Source organism: Pseudorasbora parva, chromosome 11 (genome assembly GCF_024679245.1).
Source record: "Pseudorasbora parva isolate DD20220531a chromosome 11, ASM2467924v1, whole genome shotgun sequence".
Classification (NCBI taxonomy): domain Eukaryota; kingdom Metazoa; phylum Chordata; class Actinopteri; order Cypriniformes; family Gobionidae; genus Pseudorasbora; species Pseudorasbora parva.
In genome coordinates this window covers 15312068-15329960 of record NC_090182.1, presented here as the reverse complement: position 1 = coordinate 15329960, position 17893 = coordinate 15312068, and the positions used below count along the sequence as shown (strand labels likewise).

Sequence of the window (17893 nt, the reverse complement as noted above, 5' to 3'; positions counted from 1 at the left end):
TATTATTATGTGCAAAAGTAATGTATATAAGAATAAGCAACAAACAACTAAGAAAATATGTTCATGAATCAGCATCAGTGTTACTTAGAGCTGTTTAGTGTTCTCAGCTCGTATTTGTAACTCCAGGATGTGCGGTTATGGCCTGTGTAGTCCATCTGTTCACATGGCACCACCTTGTGGATAATACCTCACTATAATATCCCTAAGCCACTTAAAGAGAAGCCAAAGTCACTAATAAAAGTGCCAGGGGAAAAAACAAACAATTAAAGCATGCAGCTAAAAGTAGCATACCGACACTGTATTTATATCATCACATTCTGCACATCCCACAAAGGTACAAAGTGGCAGAGTTGTATAAAACTTTCAGCAGATTAAAAGAAAATACAACAGGTCATGAAGCAGAAAGAATTTATTATCAACCATAGGAAAATACATTACTGTAAATGAACTATTTACAGATCTCTTGAATTACAGAGAACAGACAGAAAATAGTTGCTTACCATTCTTTTCCAGAGATTTTATTTAAGAGCTGCCTTTTTTGGATTTTATTAGAGAATGAACATTCATTGAATAACTTCATTGAATATTGTGAAAGCTATTCTTATTTATGTTTTATGGGTGTGTCTATCTGCTGGCATTATCTTGAATAGTAAACAAGAGTTGTTCCCATGTATTACACAATGGCTTATGACGGTGTGTACAGTGTTAGTCAAAGAGAATCTACTAAAAAAAGTCATCAGCCTCTACGAAACGCAAGTGTTCTGAGGTAAAATTTAAAAACGGCCCAGCTAATCTATCAATTTTATTGCAGCAGATTTCCAGTATCAAAATGAAAGCTGGAAAAGTTGTTATAATATATAGGGTAAACCAGAATGAAAAAAGAGGACAGTAAAGAAAGATATGATCATTAATTGCAGTTTCTCACTATTTTAAGCATAGTTGTTGGATTGTGTACTACTGAAATTAATAATTTTGTTTGGGAATGATGAATTAAAAACAAATCAATTTAGCAACATAGGTCTCTGAAAATTGTCTCCATTACCTATCTTATTACTTCAATCACTTTAAGCAGCAATGTCTGGAACAACCACTTATCACTGATTGAAATGCATCGATATCAAGTCAAATACTTTACCATGCAGTTTAGTGTATTAGACAACACCTGGAGCCAGTTGCATGAACTGCAGACTAGTCTTAAAAGATCCCCTTATTATTTATTTTTCCATCAAAACTGGTTCTAACCTTTTAGTCAGTTACAAAGTAGATTTGTCTAATTTGAGTCAGAAAAATAAGACTTTTTGACCAATTGCTAATGTCAAATTAGTTCTAAAGACTGGCTAAGTTTATGCAACCGGCTCCAAACTGCATTCAATCATGACATTAAACTGCACGAAAACTAGTCTACCCACAAAGCAGGATGCTCTGCAGATTTAACATTATCCATCTGTTGGCACCTTCAGTCAGATAAGCAATTTTGTTATAGGACCAACAAGCAAAGTTAATAATTGTGAAACATTGTTAAAAAGAGACACCAATAATACAGTAGAATTCATTATATACACTCACACAACACACTTCATTTGTTTTGTAGAAAGCAAAATATTCAATACACATTTTATTCACATTTTACAAAAAGCTAATCTCATTCCTACTATAATACCATTAACAATTCATGGTCACTTAATAAGACCAAAACAAATGCTAAAGAATATTGTGAAGAGGCCCCGAATAATAAAAGACTGCTCTGGTTCTTACTGCTAAAATAAAGCAAGACGTAAAAAGCGATCCTACAGCATAGTTGAAAGAAACTGATTTGTGACATGTTGAACGTGTGACGGTCATGCTGACATCAGTTTAGTGAACCAAAATATAATAAGTGCTAAACAACCACAAATAGACCACAGCCAGACATCCTTTAGTCAGAACTAGGTTATAGAGATAGTTTTAAAAATAAAAATGAAGTTTCGTCAGGAAAATAAACTTTAACAATTGGCTTCAAAAGAATGTATCAAGCTGGCACTAAACAGGAAATATTATGGCCATATATAACTGATTCTAGACAAAAATGTAAATATGGAAATGTATACACAGTCTTCACTTTAAAATGTGTTGCAAAAATCATAAATTCAGAAATGCAGATAACTAAAGTTCAAAACATACTTGAAGCAAAAAATAAATGTCCTATACCTGATTTCTTGAGACTCTTGGACCTCAAGGAGATGAAGATGCACTGATAGCATAATGCAATCTGAAAATAAACTACATAACATTTCCACCACAACAGTAAAGGTGGTTGCAGGTGGAGCTGCTCACCAAAGAGTGTGCAAAACAGTTACTGACTTGACTTCACAAAGACAGATGCCATGTTTAGGAGCTGCGCGTTTTCCCCTCCTTTACATACACAGCAACGAGACACACTGAAAAAATAGCTTGTGATGAATGATTAGATGAACAAGAAAATCATAAACTCTGAAAATTACAAAAGAAAATAAATTATGATAGAAAAAAAAAAGTGCAAAATGAGCGATTAAGTGCAAAAGTATGGCAGCGAGAACCAGGAACAAGCTCTTTGTCTTATACAAGCTGGTAAGTTTTTTTTTTTTTGATTATTATTATTTTTTGATTAATTAATTTTTTGAATAAAAATGTAGCTAACAATACAATCTTATTTTTCTGAATTTGGATCATAATTTATTCTTAATACAAAAGAACATTGAATAAAATAAAAAAGGTATTCTTGCATGTGGCTCATATACAATCAAGTCAAGTCTAAATTTGTCTGTTAGCATATTCGATTACATTTTGTACAAAGACCTGGGAGGACCCCTCTGATACAGTGTAGGGGGTGGTTTCGGCTAGGTCAGAACATTGCTAGCCTCAAGAACAGTGCTACAGATCTTTCGATGTGTGTAAATCAAAAGATAAAATGGTTTGGGGAAACCTTTTCAACCTACAAATCGCTGGTTAAAAGACTTCCTGGTTAGTCTTCTTATATAAAACCTCCCTGTCTAATAAAAACTTCTTGTTTTAGAACCACAGTGAGATCAAGCAGAGTTTATATTATTCACATAGCCTGTCGTGCAAAGAAACAAAGAGAGCCTGCCTTCATAGAACGGGTTAAAATAATAGTGTGCAAAAAGCAGTGCCGCTAAATTGAAAAATTAAAATAATTTGGTTTACTGCCATCTGAGGGAGAGCGAAAGACAAGTGTGGGGTTTTTTTCATTATCCAAATGTAAAAACATTCTGTAACAGTGCCCTCGCTTAGAACGTCTAGAGCGTTCTGAATATTGCACCATTGATGGGAGATTAAAACATCAGGAGATGAAGCACCGATGTAAAGTGAGTTTCAGCACCGCACAAGTGGAAAAACCATCTTTCCCGGTTGGAGACAAATTTTACTTATTGAGTTTGGTCTGCAAAAAACATTGGTCACTCATCCAAAGGAGAGTTACGCAAGCATGTCTGAAAGGAAATTTGACGGCAAGCAATGTATTTGTTCAGCGGAGTGTCAACTTAAAAAAAAAAAAAAAAAATTGTTTTGAGGCAGAATTAATAAATAAATCGGCTAGTGCCTAATTACAATAACAGCTGGTTTTTAGTATTAAGGTCTGATCATAAAAGGAAATAAAACAGTCTGCAACCCCTTTGAGCGTGTGACCAAGTGTTAGCCTCATCTTACAGTTTGGATACATTGCATGCAAACAAGCTGACCAACAATTAATAATAAAACAAATTATGATAATATATCAGCCTATGGGAGGGATTGATAAAAATAAAATAAAAAAAGAGATCTATAGCATAACAAATAGAAAAGAAAAAAAACTCCCTGACAAATTGGAACATGTTAGACCCTAAAAATCAATAAAGGTATAAGAGAAAAAACTAATTATATAAAAAGAAACAGCTTAGAGGTTTTATCGTTTTCAATAAAACGTAGAGAGTTTTGACTCTGCGGTGCCACCATTGGCCAGGATGGCTCACTACCTGTTTCCAGGTAAGTGGATCCCGTTGAGAGGGGGAGAATAAGGCAGGACTAACTCCAGTTGTGCAAACAGGGAGATGTGATCTGAGGGAATGTGAGGGTGTGGGCAGCCACTGATATTGTTCTCCAGGAGCCAGTTTGTGTCCAAAGGCCCGAGGACACCCAGCACGCTCAGTTGTGGCCTGGAGTAGAAGATGTAGTCAATGACACCCTGGGTTTAAAAAAAAGGGAGTTGTGAGCACACACACAGCAAGAGCCGTTTTCATTCTTTCTGCAGTTCATTTGTCGTTCATCTGCCATGTTATCGCACATGGCAGAGCAAGAAATGGCATGATGTGAAATGCATGAAGTCAAGTTAAAGTGAAACGCTAAACCTCCCTGTTTGGACAGCGAGATTGAGATATGGATACTAATGACACTGTTTTACTAGTTGTCAAATCGGAACAATGGCAGACAATTTAAGCTCACTGCACTTACCTTGAATTCAAAAGTGTAATTGGTGTAAGGCATGAGCCCATTCTCGTAGGCACTCTTCAACTTGAAACCATGTGTGATCCTTCCACTAGATGTGCTGATCTTCCCGTTGCAGTTGAAGTTGGTCAGACTGTCAATGTAGCGCAGCTCTTTAAAGTCTTTGTGTGTGCAGTCCACCCCGCCTGAGCTCAGGTACTCCACCACACCTACGACCAGAATTGAAACTCATTAAACATGTCTTACCCACATACCTGTATCTACTGACACTGAGAAATAACTATTAAACAGATGATTTAAAGATAACATGAGATCAAAAATCAACCTGAATTACTTAATACAGTAGGTGTCACAATGTGTCACAATACAAAAATACAACAATATGTACCGTGGATAGTGACAATCTGTATTGTCACCCAAATAAAAAAAAATTCAAGTTTACAGATGTGGTGTCAATACTACATTAAACTACTATATAATGTTGAAAATAATGTATAATAAACACAATGGGGGAATATTTGTGGGTCCTGATGCCAAATGTCTTATGTCGCCAGTAAAAAGTGGCTTTTTTAAAGGGGTCATATAATGCCATTTTTGTACGAGTTAATATGAATCTTTAGTGTCTAAATTAAAATTTTGTAATATACTTTAATGAAAATTCTTATTAGTATTGTAAGAAAACACTAATTTTACCTGGTCAAAAACAGCTGTTTTCACCAAGCCGTTTCAGTGCATGTGGCTAATGCTAATGTGGTTCCCGCAAACATAAAAGCATTGACGAAAACAAAACTCAGCCACTGCGTCTTCAGTGGTTCGGATTTAGGAACATCATAATGACTGCTGTGTTCATTATTACACCCAAGAACAGAACACTACAATCGCTTAGACGCCATTCTCCAGCGTATCAACAATGGCGGACTGTGATGATGACAGAGCTCGCTCAGGGCGGGTATGAGGTGAAACACTGTCGAACGGCTCGATTTGAGACAGATATTTCATATGGAGATTTTTAAAAAAAGAACATCATCATTATAGGTATAGATTTTTATCATTATAGGATAGTTGTGTACAGGCACTGCATGTACCATTAAATTACCCCTTTAAAATTAAATTATTTATAGTCAGTGACAGAGCGCATGCATATTTGTCTAAAATAATTATGTACCTTCCAGCTTCAGTATCGTGTATTTTTAGTCTGGTGTCACTATTGCCCTGTACATCATTGGGTTACCAGCACCAAGTCCAAAGACTATTAACTTCTACCTCCAATGTAATACCAAATTTAGCATTTTAAACCAACAACATTTTTTTGTTAACCTTCTACCATATGTCTCGGAGAATCGCAATTATATCGTTTTGGGAATTCAGTATCGTGATATGTATCGAATCGTGACATCTAGGTATCTTTACACCCATATTTCTTAAAGGTGCACTATGTAGTATTTTTGCAGTAAAATATCCAAAAACCACTAGGCCAGTGTTATATATTTTGTTCAGTTGAGTACCTACAATACCCCAGAAGTTTCCAACTATTTGTAAATTGTGAGAAAATTGCTATTTTAACTAAGGACAGGGACGTTTCAGCATAGCGTTTGAGGGAGTCGCCTGTCAATCGCGTCATATCTGCCTTACCCTCTGTTTCGGCTTTTATTTGGCAGGAGCGCTTTACTCCGTGCGTTCACTTGTTCACACTGCTAAGAGTAAAGTCATAACATCGTTTTAAACACACTTAAGTGTATCTAATATGATAAACAGAGCTACATTACCTCAAAATCATAACCGGAAGAGCAGATCTGTGCAGGCGCCCGGCGAATGTGTCCCGTCCTGTCATAATAAAAGTCCCGGTATTCGCGAGGCGGGAATTTGTTTAACAATCGCTCCAGCAGCTGTGCTCAGGTCCAGAACACTCGGTCCTGCTCTGCTTTAGACTACAGTAACGTTAATAACCGCATGCATGAACGTGATTTCTGCCCGAGTCCTATTTTCCACCGGCTGTGATGAGAAGACCACATCTCCCAAGATGCTGCGCTCACACTTTGCATCATCAAACTACGCATTTGTTATGAATTGTCGCCCTCCAGTGGACGGAAAGCTGCATAGTGCACCTTTAAGAAATGTCATTGAGTCAATGTCAATGTACAGAAAGTTTGCTTTCATAATCGTTTCAAAGTTCTCAACTTCTGAAACTACTTTTCTGCTGAGGTAGCCAAGAACGTGCAACGGAGCAAGAATAATTATAGCATTTGTACATAACTTTCAATAACTTTCATAGCTTTCCAAATCCCCAAAACAAAGGCTTTGTTTTAGGACACAAAAGCACATGTAACAAAACAAAAAAATGAGAAAATGAGACCTGTTAAAATTCTCTGGCTTTATGAAGACTTACCCGAGTCAGGAAGTGAGTTCAGGTCGGCACACAGCACCAAAGGGATGCTGTTGGTTTCTCCAGACACAGAGGAGAGCTTCAGACTGCAGGAGGCCTTGTCTATGATATTCTTCACCTCTGACAGGAACATCATGGTCTGAACCAGCTTCACGTCAGAGTATTCTGGGTCCCAGTGCATGTGAGCATTAGCCACTAGCAGGAGCTGTTTCTCCATAGCATGGATAGACCTCCCTGCTGTAAAAAAAAAAGAAAAAAAAAGAAGTTTTATTTTGCATAAAGAAATAAACATTGCAATATTTTTGTATTGTAGAAATACATTTGTGAAAAATTATTATATTTGTGATGCACCTCTTATGCTTGTCAAGGCTACATTTATCAAAATACAGTAAGAACAGTAATATAATGAAATATGTAGGGCTGAACCAGATTATTCAAATATTAGTTCGGTGGGTTGCTATTCAATATTCAACTCAGAGCCTGTGCGTTTTTTATCACTAGTGCAGTGTCCATTCGTGGAGCATATAAGCCCTGCCCACGTGAGGGGCGCCTCTTCTCGAGATTCCTGCCTTTATTAGAGAGAAGAATATGTTCAGCCTCTTCCCTCCGAAACTTCGAATATTTGGAGCGGATTACTACTAAGGCATAAAAAAATGGTAATCGGACCAGCCCTAGAAATATTACAATTTAAGATAACGACTTTATTTGTCTTTTAAAATGTACTTTATTTGTTTTTTTTAAATGTAATTTATTCCTATAATGGCCATCTGAATTGTTTAGCATCATTACTCACGTCTTCAGTCATGTGATCCATCAGAAATCATTCTAATATGCTGATTTGTGCTGATCAATATTTTTGTGGAACATAGATTCTTTGATGAAAAGGAAGTTCAGCAACAATTTTTTTTTGCCACAACAAAAATCTTTAAATGTTACTTTTCAATCACCTTTAGGCTTTAGGTGTAACAGTATTAATAAATAAAAAAGTACTGACCACAAACTATTGAACTAATGATTGCAGTTGCAGTCAAATTTTGCATAACCTTTTTCACTGGATTATAGTACAAATTAAAGGCAATTTTATTATTTATTTATTTTGTATTATTCCATTAAAGGTGGGGTAAGTGATACCTGGTAACCGTTGTTGTTATGCCTCTACCCTCAAAAGGGTCTCGCCCCTATTTTGATAGCTCCAACCCACATATATGTAAACCCTGGCAACGACTACGGCAGAATCTTTGTGTAACTAATCCAAGTCGAATATTCAATGAAAAAGTCTCCCCACCCCGTCCATCACACAAACACAAACTGTTCTCATGAACAACTCGATAGTACACAAGCATGACAGTCCAGCTAACGACATATTACAATTATGACATGATTAGAGTTATAGCGATTATAAAAAACACAAACTGTTCCCATGAACAACTCTATAGTACACAAGCTGACAGTCCAGCTAACGATATATTACAATTATGACCAGATAAGGGTTATATAGATCATGAAAAGATGAAACAAACATATATTAGGAGTATAGTATCTTACTTGTCGGACACATTTTGTAAGCTGACGCTTAAAAACAGTGAGGGGATTTAGATGCTCCATACAGTGGGAAAAGAACGGGTCTTTATCATCGCTGAAGTGTCGTGTGATGGCGCTTCTCACCATCAATAGTATACACTAGGGATGGGCATTTCCCCCAAATATTGTATTCGAATATTTGGGCTCATAAAAATAGAATATTCGAATATTAGTTTATGTAAATTACGTATTTTGACGAAATTAGAATTTTTTTTGTATTATTATTGGGCTATTAATGTGCCATTATTATTGAACAAATTTAAGATTAGGCAATGTAGCTACACAACACTCTTACATTAAACAGTTTGTGTAATAGTATGTTTCAAAACATAAACAGTACATATAACAACAGCACGTATAGGCCTGAACAAATAGAAATATAGAACAAAAGCATTATAAACTCAAGCAGCGCGAACTGAAAGGCCCTCAATAAAGCGGAGCACGCCGGTTATCATACAGAATGTACACACACACTAGGTCCATATATGATTGTCGTGTTTATACTGTTTCACATTTTCATGTTAAGAGAAACAATAATATTATTAGATGATGATGATATTCTTGGGTGAGAACGCGCTGTGCTGCCAGATGTTGCGGAGACACAAAGATAACGGTGTCAAGTAAAGTTTGAGTGAAGCACTTCATGTTTACTGTTCTTAAACCCTCAACGAAACTGAAAGCAAGCATTTGACTCGAGATTATTTTGCTATCATAAGTAATCTCGCTCTCATTAAGGGTACAGATGGGCTTACCTGCACTCGAATGCAGTTATGGACTCTTTCCTTATTCGGCTGGTGTTTGGATTTCATGTGATCCTCGTTGTGGTGGTGATATTATGGTAACTCAGTTTCATTAATTAATTTCATCAAAAGAAACTCCATTTTGTACGATCATTTTCAATTTTCATCTAAAGCCGGATGCACACGGTGCGATTTTGGCCACGATTGACTGACACCAACAAATTTAGCAAATCCTAAAAGATTCCTCTGATCCTAGGCTAAAATCTGACGTCTTTGGTCGTTAGTTTGACATGTTCACCGGCAGCCGATTAATGAGCGCTGCGATCAAATTTTACCTCAGACGAAATTCTGGCAGTGTCAGAAGATTTGGCACACAATCCTGCAGTGTGACTTCTCCTACGATGACAGTCAAATATCTCAGTTTTTCAAGACATACTATGACCAAAACGAGTGCTAGAGATTTCTTTGTAGCCAGCAATTCAGTCCCGCGTGTAATGCGGCTCACTGTCACCGAACGCGTCATTCATTGATGATATAAAACTCTGGATGTGTTTTCTTGTGCGCGTATTTAGCACGCCTTCACTATCCTGCAGTCTGACATTAATGCCAACTGAGATCTTACAGTGTGACATGGCTTACATCAGGGATCATGTTCGTACAGTCTGACAAGGGACATTCGCAAAGGATTTTGAAAAATCGCAGTGTGCAGGACCAGTGTTGGGAACGTTACTTTAAAAAAGTCATTAGTTATAGTTACTCACTACTTGTACCAAAAAGTAACTGAGTTAGTAACTGAATTACTCTATAATAAAAGTAACTCGTTACCAGGGACAGTAACTATTTGCGTTACTGTAAAAAAATACTGCTATAAGTCAAAAATTCGAATAGTATTTTTAGTTTTTAAATATTAAAGGGTAACTAAACCCTAGAACAACTTTTTTTAGTTAATGATCTGCAAGAATGGAGCTTTATTATTATTGTTCATTGAGTCGAGTAAATGTTTTGACAGTTGGGTTTAAAGTGTTTAAATTCTATAATATATGGTATAAAAACGTCTTAGTGGTGCCCTCTTAAGGTTGAACGGTGGCTACTGCAGTTGAATTTTCCTATTGGACGTTATGGTACTTCGTTACGTAGGTTTGTACTTCCAACGGCTCACTATCCACGCCCCTGGCACGAGCTCACCACGCCCTGAGAAATGTTTTCCGTGATCACATGATGAGAACGGCTTCAGTCCAGTATGAGCGCTCATGTTAAATGAAGTAGAAACATTATGAATGAAACTTTCTCTTCACTTGCTTTCAACATCCTAATTAAGAAAATACAGATATATAATGCAGTTGTAAGTACATGTTAAGCTTTTCTTCTGATAGTTTTGCCACCTGTCATGTCTACAGATAATTTTCATACCTCAGACGCTTTCAGACAAACCCTGACACGCAAATGGTTGCCGTGGTAACGAACAACAAATCCGTAACGTGCTAGACTGCGGGCGTATGTAGTCTAACTTTTATTTAATGCATGAGGAATATTTAATATGAGGAAATCTGTTGTAATAGGCTATTAGGTTTGAACTTATTGGTCCTGTGATTTTTTTTTAGTGGCATTCAGTATAAGGATATGGCTGTTCAGTGTTCATAGATTAGTTAGTGATCTCATTCTCTCTTGCGCTGCTGCTTCGCTAGCATGAATGAATGAATGAATGAAAGCATCGTATGCATCGGGAGTTAAAGCAGTTTGAGCCAACAAACTCTGTGTCTACAGACATTTCACCCTCCTCCACTTTAGGTGAAGGTGGTGGAGAAAAGTCCTCTAGTTTAGATGACTGCTCTGTGCAAAACTACTGTCCTCACTCCAGCCACTATCAATCTTTGCGAGTCTGACAACTGTCAAACAAGTTGTCACTACGGGTCTCAGGTGCACGCCCCCCGCTCAGCGCCGCCCTCGTCTCGTCCCCTCTCTCTCCGCTGGGCTCTGCCCACTTTTGCAGCATTTTTCAAATATTGCCAGAGGGCGGAGTTAGGCTGTGACCAGGGGTTTAGTTACCCTTTAATTACAGATCGGATATTCAAATATTCGTGCACACCCCTAGTATACACTCCCCTTATCTGCTGATTGGCTACAAGTTTGTTATTCCACTCGGCCCGAATCCTTTTTCTAAAATGGTTTTAAAAATAACACTTACCCCACCTTTAATGTGGCTTAACTTTTTTTGCATCATAGGTAGAAAGAGGTTGTCAAATGGTTATTAAATAATGTCACAATGCAAAATAAAATCTTAATCGTACAGATACTCACACGACGCCTCCATTAACTCATTCTTTAGCTCCAGCAACACGGCCACCCCAATGTTGTCCTTGGTCATGACCCGATTCAACATAGGCTCCGAGCCCTCTGAATTGGCCATAGCCAGCTGGTTAAACTCTACTGTGTGTTTCTGCACCATGCTGAACCTAAAAGAAAAAAAAGAAAAAAAATTCAGTTTTCTTTCAAAATAAAACTGAAAGAAAACCTCTATCAACACTTAAGTGTTACTTTACTCACTTTTCAGTCTTGTAGAATATTGCACATCCATCTACATGTTTCCTGTCTGATTCAGACATGGTTCTGGCCCGGGATTTTGCACTGAAGAATCCATCATATCCCTGTTTACTCAGCTCCACAAGGAAGTAGTTATAATACTGTTCCGTCTCCACTTCCTGTGCATGAAACAGCAGACTAAGTGACTCTGATAAATACCTGTTGTTGCATTACTAAGCTATAAAAAAAAAGAAAAAGAAAAAAAGTGACCTTTAAAGAAACTAAACAAGGAAAACACTTAATCCATGAGGACAGGTATACTCAAATACACCGGAAAATAAAACGAATTTATTTATTGAACCAGGTAAGTCAGTTGAGTTCTCATTTAAAAAGCAACCACAAGTTACATACTTTGAGTACCCTTGGGCTTACATAAATTATTTTTACCTGTAAACTGATTATATCTGCATTGCAGCTGAGGATCTCCTGCATAATGGACTTTTTCCTGTAGCTCCAATTAAGGGCCCAGGACGGGCAGTAGCCATAGAGCTGGCGTGTGGCGTACTTATCACAGAGCACATTGTAGCACATTACAGTTAACAGGGCTGGTGAAACAAAGAGAAGAGCAAAATATCAGGCAAAGTGCCCTCAGGTTTTGAATTGTTCCACGGTTTTCCTAAAACATCTACCTGTTGGTCTCATAATTTCAGGCTCCTGCAGCACAATCCAGGATCTGGATGGAGGTTGCTCTGTTGGGACTGTGAAGGCAAAGTATTTGGATTTCAGGACAATAATTTGAATCAATGCGGTGCTCTTCTAAAAAATATATATATATATATATGAGTGAGGAAAATAAGTATTTAAACACCCTGCTATTTTGCAAGTTCTCCCACTTGGAAATCATGGAGGATACTAAAAAAATTGTCAGGGTTGAACGACTTCCGAATTTTTTTCGACATTTATGTGATCGAGTCGACTAGTCCCTGAGGACATCATTCATGAACAAATAAGCCTTAACCTTGAGCTGAGAACTCGGGTCTTCTTGTGCCCAGGACAGCTATGGCATATGACACAAGCACTGCTCATAAGGTTATATCTCCTACATAACAGCTTCTGTAGCTGTTATTTTGTCTTATAGTCATTACATTTCTCACAGATTTCTGCTCGTTCTGAATAAGATACAGATAAGTAGCACAATAAAGATGACATGCATTAGTGAGTGATTGCATGTGAATTAATTCTACCTGACAGCGTCTCTCCTAGGCTGTGAGTTTTAGTTATCAAGAAATATATAATAGAACTTTTCCGTTTCTAAGCTATTTTACTGATAAATCACAGAACAGTGTTGATAATACATTTCTGCACTACTGAATGGTTTTGTGTGAGGTGCGTGCAATCTCTGTGTGATGCACGACCGATTTAGTCATGGTTTCCAGTTCGACCTCTTCGGTGAGTGTTGCTTTTTGAAAGTGATGAGGTTACTTTTGAAATAATTATATATTATAATTTGCAGTTATTTAATTTGCCAAATGATCTATGATCAAATTACTACAAATTATTACAAATTAACTAACAGTGAATATTGTGTAATATATATACAAATATATACAATAAAATATATACAATATACAGCAATTTTAGAGAGGAAATGGAAAAAGACATGACAGGCACGGACATATCTTAAACAGTCAATTTGCCCGAGACACCTACTGCGCTTGATTGCACCAGCTAGATTGTCCAAAAGGTAGTTCAGCAGTCGCCGCGTGCCATCTGGCTCCTGGTAGAGGCTCATAATTTCTTGAGTGAGTGGATTGCCTGTAGAGATGCATACAAATAGTCGGTAGGAAACAACTCTACAAAGTGAAGATCTCAAGATGTTGTAATCCCCAGAACAATGACACTCACCTTTCAACCCCAGTGTTTGTAACTGAAACAGTTTCCCTAATTCAAAAGGCAGAACCCGCAATTGGTTGTTATTTAAAAGCAGTTCCCTGTGGAAAACAAAATGAATGTTAACTACCAATAAAAAATGTGCTAAACACCGTGTTCTAACTACACACGACAAGATTCCAGCAACAAGCAACTTGTCTGTCCACACCAGACACGACAAGTCAATCAAAAACCACAGCCAATCAGAACATATAATGAATTAGTTTAAAGGGTTAGTTGCAAAAATGCAAATTCTGTCAATAATTACTTACCCTAATGTCTTTCAACACCCGTAAGACCTCCGTTCATCTTCGGAACACTGTTTAAGATATTTTATATTTAGTTATATTTAGTCACTGTATTGATTCATGATTCGGATCGCGTGTCAAACTGGCAAACTGCTGAAATCACGGAAAGACACTGGCGATCCGAATTCTAAATCGATAGGCTATTCATGACCGTTCTAATCTTTGTTTGCGGATTGAAAACAAACCCGGAAGAGAAGTCAATGCTGAATAAAGTCGTAGTTTTTGTTGTTTTTGGACAAAAATGTATTTTCGATGCTTCAAGAGATTCTAACTAACCAACTGATGTCACATATGGACTACTTTTATGTTTTTATTACCTTTCTGGACATGGACAGTATACCATACATACATTTAATGGAGAAAGCTTTTAGGCTAAATATATCCTTAACTGTGTCCAGAAGATGAATGGCGGTCTTACGAGTGTCGAATGACATTAGGGTAAGTAATTATTGACAGAATTTTCATTTTGGGGTGAACTAACTCTTTAACATGCACTAACACTAACATTGAAAAATAGTTTTACATTTGTTTAAAAAAAAAAGAAAAGAAAAAATAATAATAATAATATGTTAGTTTACAGTGCATTCTATTAAAAATAAGTTCTAAAATAGATATTACTAAGAACAGAAACTCACATTCACAACTGACCTTTATAACCTTAAGCTTTCCTAGCATTTCCATGACCGTAGAAATTATATTAGCAGTAATCTAGTTTCATCAAGTGCGGTCATAAGAACATTTTACCTTTTTTCCCCTCTGTATTGCAAACACATCTCCAGTAGTAGTATTAACATTAAGTGACATGGCATCTGACGCACAGAAGCCAATGGCACATGTCATGCGTACTGGCTTTTTTTCAAACAAAAAAATGCATTTTATTGATGTTATTTGTGTCACGTCTGTGTTTAATTGGCATGTGCTGTACCACTGAATGTTTTGTAATATGTCACAAACATTCTAGGAAAGACACAAAATAAATCTTATGGGTCACTAATAAAGTATTAACAGTTGCATCCGTTACTGTAAACCTTAATTTTTTCGTGATGCTGCACGGACACACGCCAGTAGGTGTAAGTATAAGTGAGTGTAAAAAAAAATGTAAAAAAAATATTTGTTAGGCTAAGTATGTAAAAAAAATATTCCATACCGAGCTACTATAGAAATCTTCTTAGATTTAAAAAAAAATGCAAAAATAAGTGTTCAGTGCATTTTAAAATGTAAACAAATGTAGCTTAATTTTTTTTTTTTAAGTATGGTATTATCCAATAAATATATGTTGTTTTTTGTACAAGGTAATGATGTGCATGTTACATAATCTACAATATACTCAGGCAGACAGCTGCAGGTGTCATTCCTGGAGGTGCCACAACAAAAAGAGATGTCAGTTTTAGTGACACAGTCCAACTGGCATGTGCCAGTGGTAATGGCATATGTGCCACTAAAATGTGTGATGTGGCAATTGATTGCGTCATTTCCCAATTGCATAACAATTTGCTTTATGCTGTCAAAGATATGATTTATTACATTGCTGAAGTGACGTTTACGACATTATTATGGCTACATAATTTTATACAATTATATTTTTAAATATTAAAGCCATAGTTGAGAATCTTGCACTAGCCAGTGTTACACTCACTTATACTGACACCTACTGGCGTGTGTCCGTGCAGCATCACGCAAAAATAAAGGTTTACAGTAATGGATGCGCGACTGTTAATGCGTTATTAGTGACCCATAATAGATTTATTTTGTGTCTTTCTTAGAATGTTTGTGACATATTACAAAACATTCAGTGGCACAGCACATGCCAATTAAACACAGACGTGAAACAAATAAAACGTTTGCAAAAATGTGTTTTATTGATATTTAAAATATTTCAGCCACTACTGGAGGTGTCATGACACACGGCGACATGTTCCGCGACTCGTTGTCACTCAGGTGTCAGGTGCCATGTCAGTGTCAGTGTATCGCGATAATGTCAGTGACACATACCAATGAAGACCGGATGTGCCACCGGATGTGCCAATACGCATAGTGACATGTGCCATTGGCTTCTGTGCGTCAGATGCCATGTCACTTAATGTTAATACCGTCTCTCCACATTAAATAGAACAAATGATCCATTGAGAGAATCACACAGCTTTTGTGTTAGTTTACCTGAGAGACACCATGTTGCCAAGCTCTGCTGGCAGGCTCCTGATTTTATTGGACGACAGGTCCAAGAACACAAGGTTGTGCAGCTTGGCAATTTCAGGTGGGACGCGTGACAGGGAGTTGTCACTTAGGTGCAAAGCAGTGAGGTGTGTGAGCGACCAAAGGCCCGAGCTGAGACTCCGAACATTACCTGAGACAGAAACGGACATAATATTAATAAAAATACATCTTTCTTTAATTGGTTTCACATCCATTGCAGAAGTGACACTAACCAGTTATTTCAAGGCCATCCCAAATTGATTTTTTCCCACTGTTTGCCTCCTCACTGGACATGATAGTGTATATCCGCCTGGAATCAGACGGGTCATATTTCTCCTTGGGCATCCCTAGACCACTGTGTGGGATAAATACATAATACTTATATATACAGCTCACAAGATTAAGCACAGTCCTATGTTTTCCAAAATTGTACGTCTTACTTTAAATTAAAAAAATGCATTATTATTAATATTTAAATCAATTTACAAATAGTCATTCAGCCATCGCATAGATTATACTTCAAATAATTACTAATTACATAATATAAAACTTTAAAAACTAATACATAGACAGGCAGTTAAATGACATCACTAGCTGTCAAAAAAAGGCTACTTGTCAACTAACGTTCTTTACAAGGAAAAAACAAACCTGTTACACAAACTACAACACTAATTAGATTAGAAACATGTCTACTAATATTTAAATCACCATATTTAGACAGTTTGGTGCATGACAATGAAAACACAATTAAGAAATCTAACAAAGAAAGCAAGCTAACAACTAGCTCTGTGCTAATATTTCACTGACCCAATGAAACTCATCAATAATAACGAAGCCTCCACAAAGTGACATAACATGAAACACCATATTAATCACACACTTTAAAAAGTAATAAGCATCCAATGTCTCTGTTAAAAAACAAACAAAACAGATATTTACCACAGCTAACCTGGTTTGCTATCAGCATTAACGCTAGCCACAGGCAACTGACTGTGCATTAAGTTTATCTAAAAGATTTAACTTGTATCTCTAACATGCCTACATAAAATAATATTTAGGGAATACGGTACACATTTGTTTTAAAATGATGACGCTTTAATCAAATGATATTCCTTTAATATGAGCAAAGAGTAGCTAACTAGTGTAGCTAGAACGTTAGCTAACTTGGAAACAAATCCAAACAGCGACGCGGAGCAGTAAATCTTTACAAATAATCTTTCCGAATTACCTCTGATAGCATACCAACTACTAAATCAGTTGTGTCTCACAGAGGCTTTAATTCATCCGTTCGGCTGTGCAGCTACGTGAAGCAACGCAGCATCATGGCGGAGGATTTTGTGCAGCTGTTGTGCTGCTCTTCAAAACAAGGTTCCATGTGCCCAATATTTTGCTGTTCATGTCTCAACCCCTAATGAGCTTCCTACCTAGAACGCACCAGCGGTGCTCAAAAATGCTCTCCAGGTTCGCAGGTCAATAGCATTTGAGTCACAGTCATTCTAATATTTCATGTGTAATCTCGTTTAATTTGTTTTGAGGACATTTTTAAACTCAACTGAACTTCGCATCTGATTTCCCTATTTTATAAAACATACATTTAGGAGATCATTTGTAGTAAACGTGCAGGAAATTACAGTCTGGCATGACTGGGCTGTGCCTGTGACGAGCAATTATAAACGATTAATTCTTACATGAGAAAGAATATGATAGGGCTTTTTTTATGGTTTTGTGTTCAAAAAGAAAGTTTGCCCAAATTCTGGCTACCCCTATCATAGGGGTAGCCAGAA

The 17893-nt window shown here is 36.9% G+C and overlaps 1 protein-coding gene across 1 annotated transcript; it reads right to left on the bottom strand.

Annotated features, from left to right (window-relative positions):
- Positions 1-391: 391 nt before the first annotated feature.
- Positions 392-17518, bottom strand: cnot6b (CCR4-NOT transcription complex, subunit 6b). Its single transcript, XM_067457207.1, has 12 exons — positions 17338-17518; positions 16343-16464; positions 16074-16260; positions 13585-13670; positions 13390-13494; positions 12369-12437; positions 12127-12284; positions 11704-11858; positions 11458-11612; positions 6842-7075; positions 4462-4664; positions 392-4195 (listed from the first exon to the last, which is right to left on the bottom strand). The coding sequence occupies exons 2-12, from the start codon at positions 16452-16454 to the stop codon at positions 3983-3985; spliced, it is 1677 nt and encodes a 558-aa protein (XP_067313308.1). The 5' UTR covers positions 16455-16464; positions 17338-17518; the 3' UTR covers positions 392-3982.
- Positions 17519-17893: the final 375 nt, after the last annotated feature.

Excerpts from the sequence above, each read along its gene's own strand:
- cnot6b (XM_067457207.1), bottom strand. The coding sequence starts at position 16,454 with ATGCCCAAGGAGAAATATGACCCGTCTGATTCCAGGCGGATATACACT. Across the intron at positions 16,261-16,342 it reads GGATGGCCTTGAAATAACTG|GTAATGTTCGGAGTCTCAGC; the intron begins GTTAGTGTCACT and ends TTTCTGTCTCAG. Across the intron at positions 4,665-6,841 it reads GAACTCACTTCCTGACTCGG|GTGTGGTGGAGTACCTGAGC; the intron begins GTAAGTCTTCAT and ends TTCTGGTCGTAG.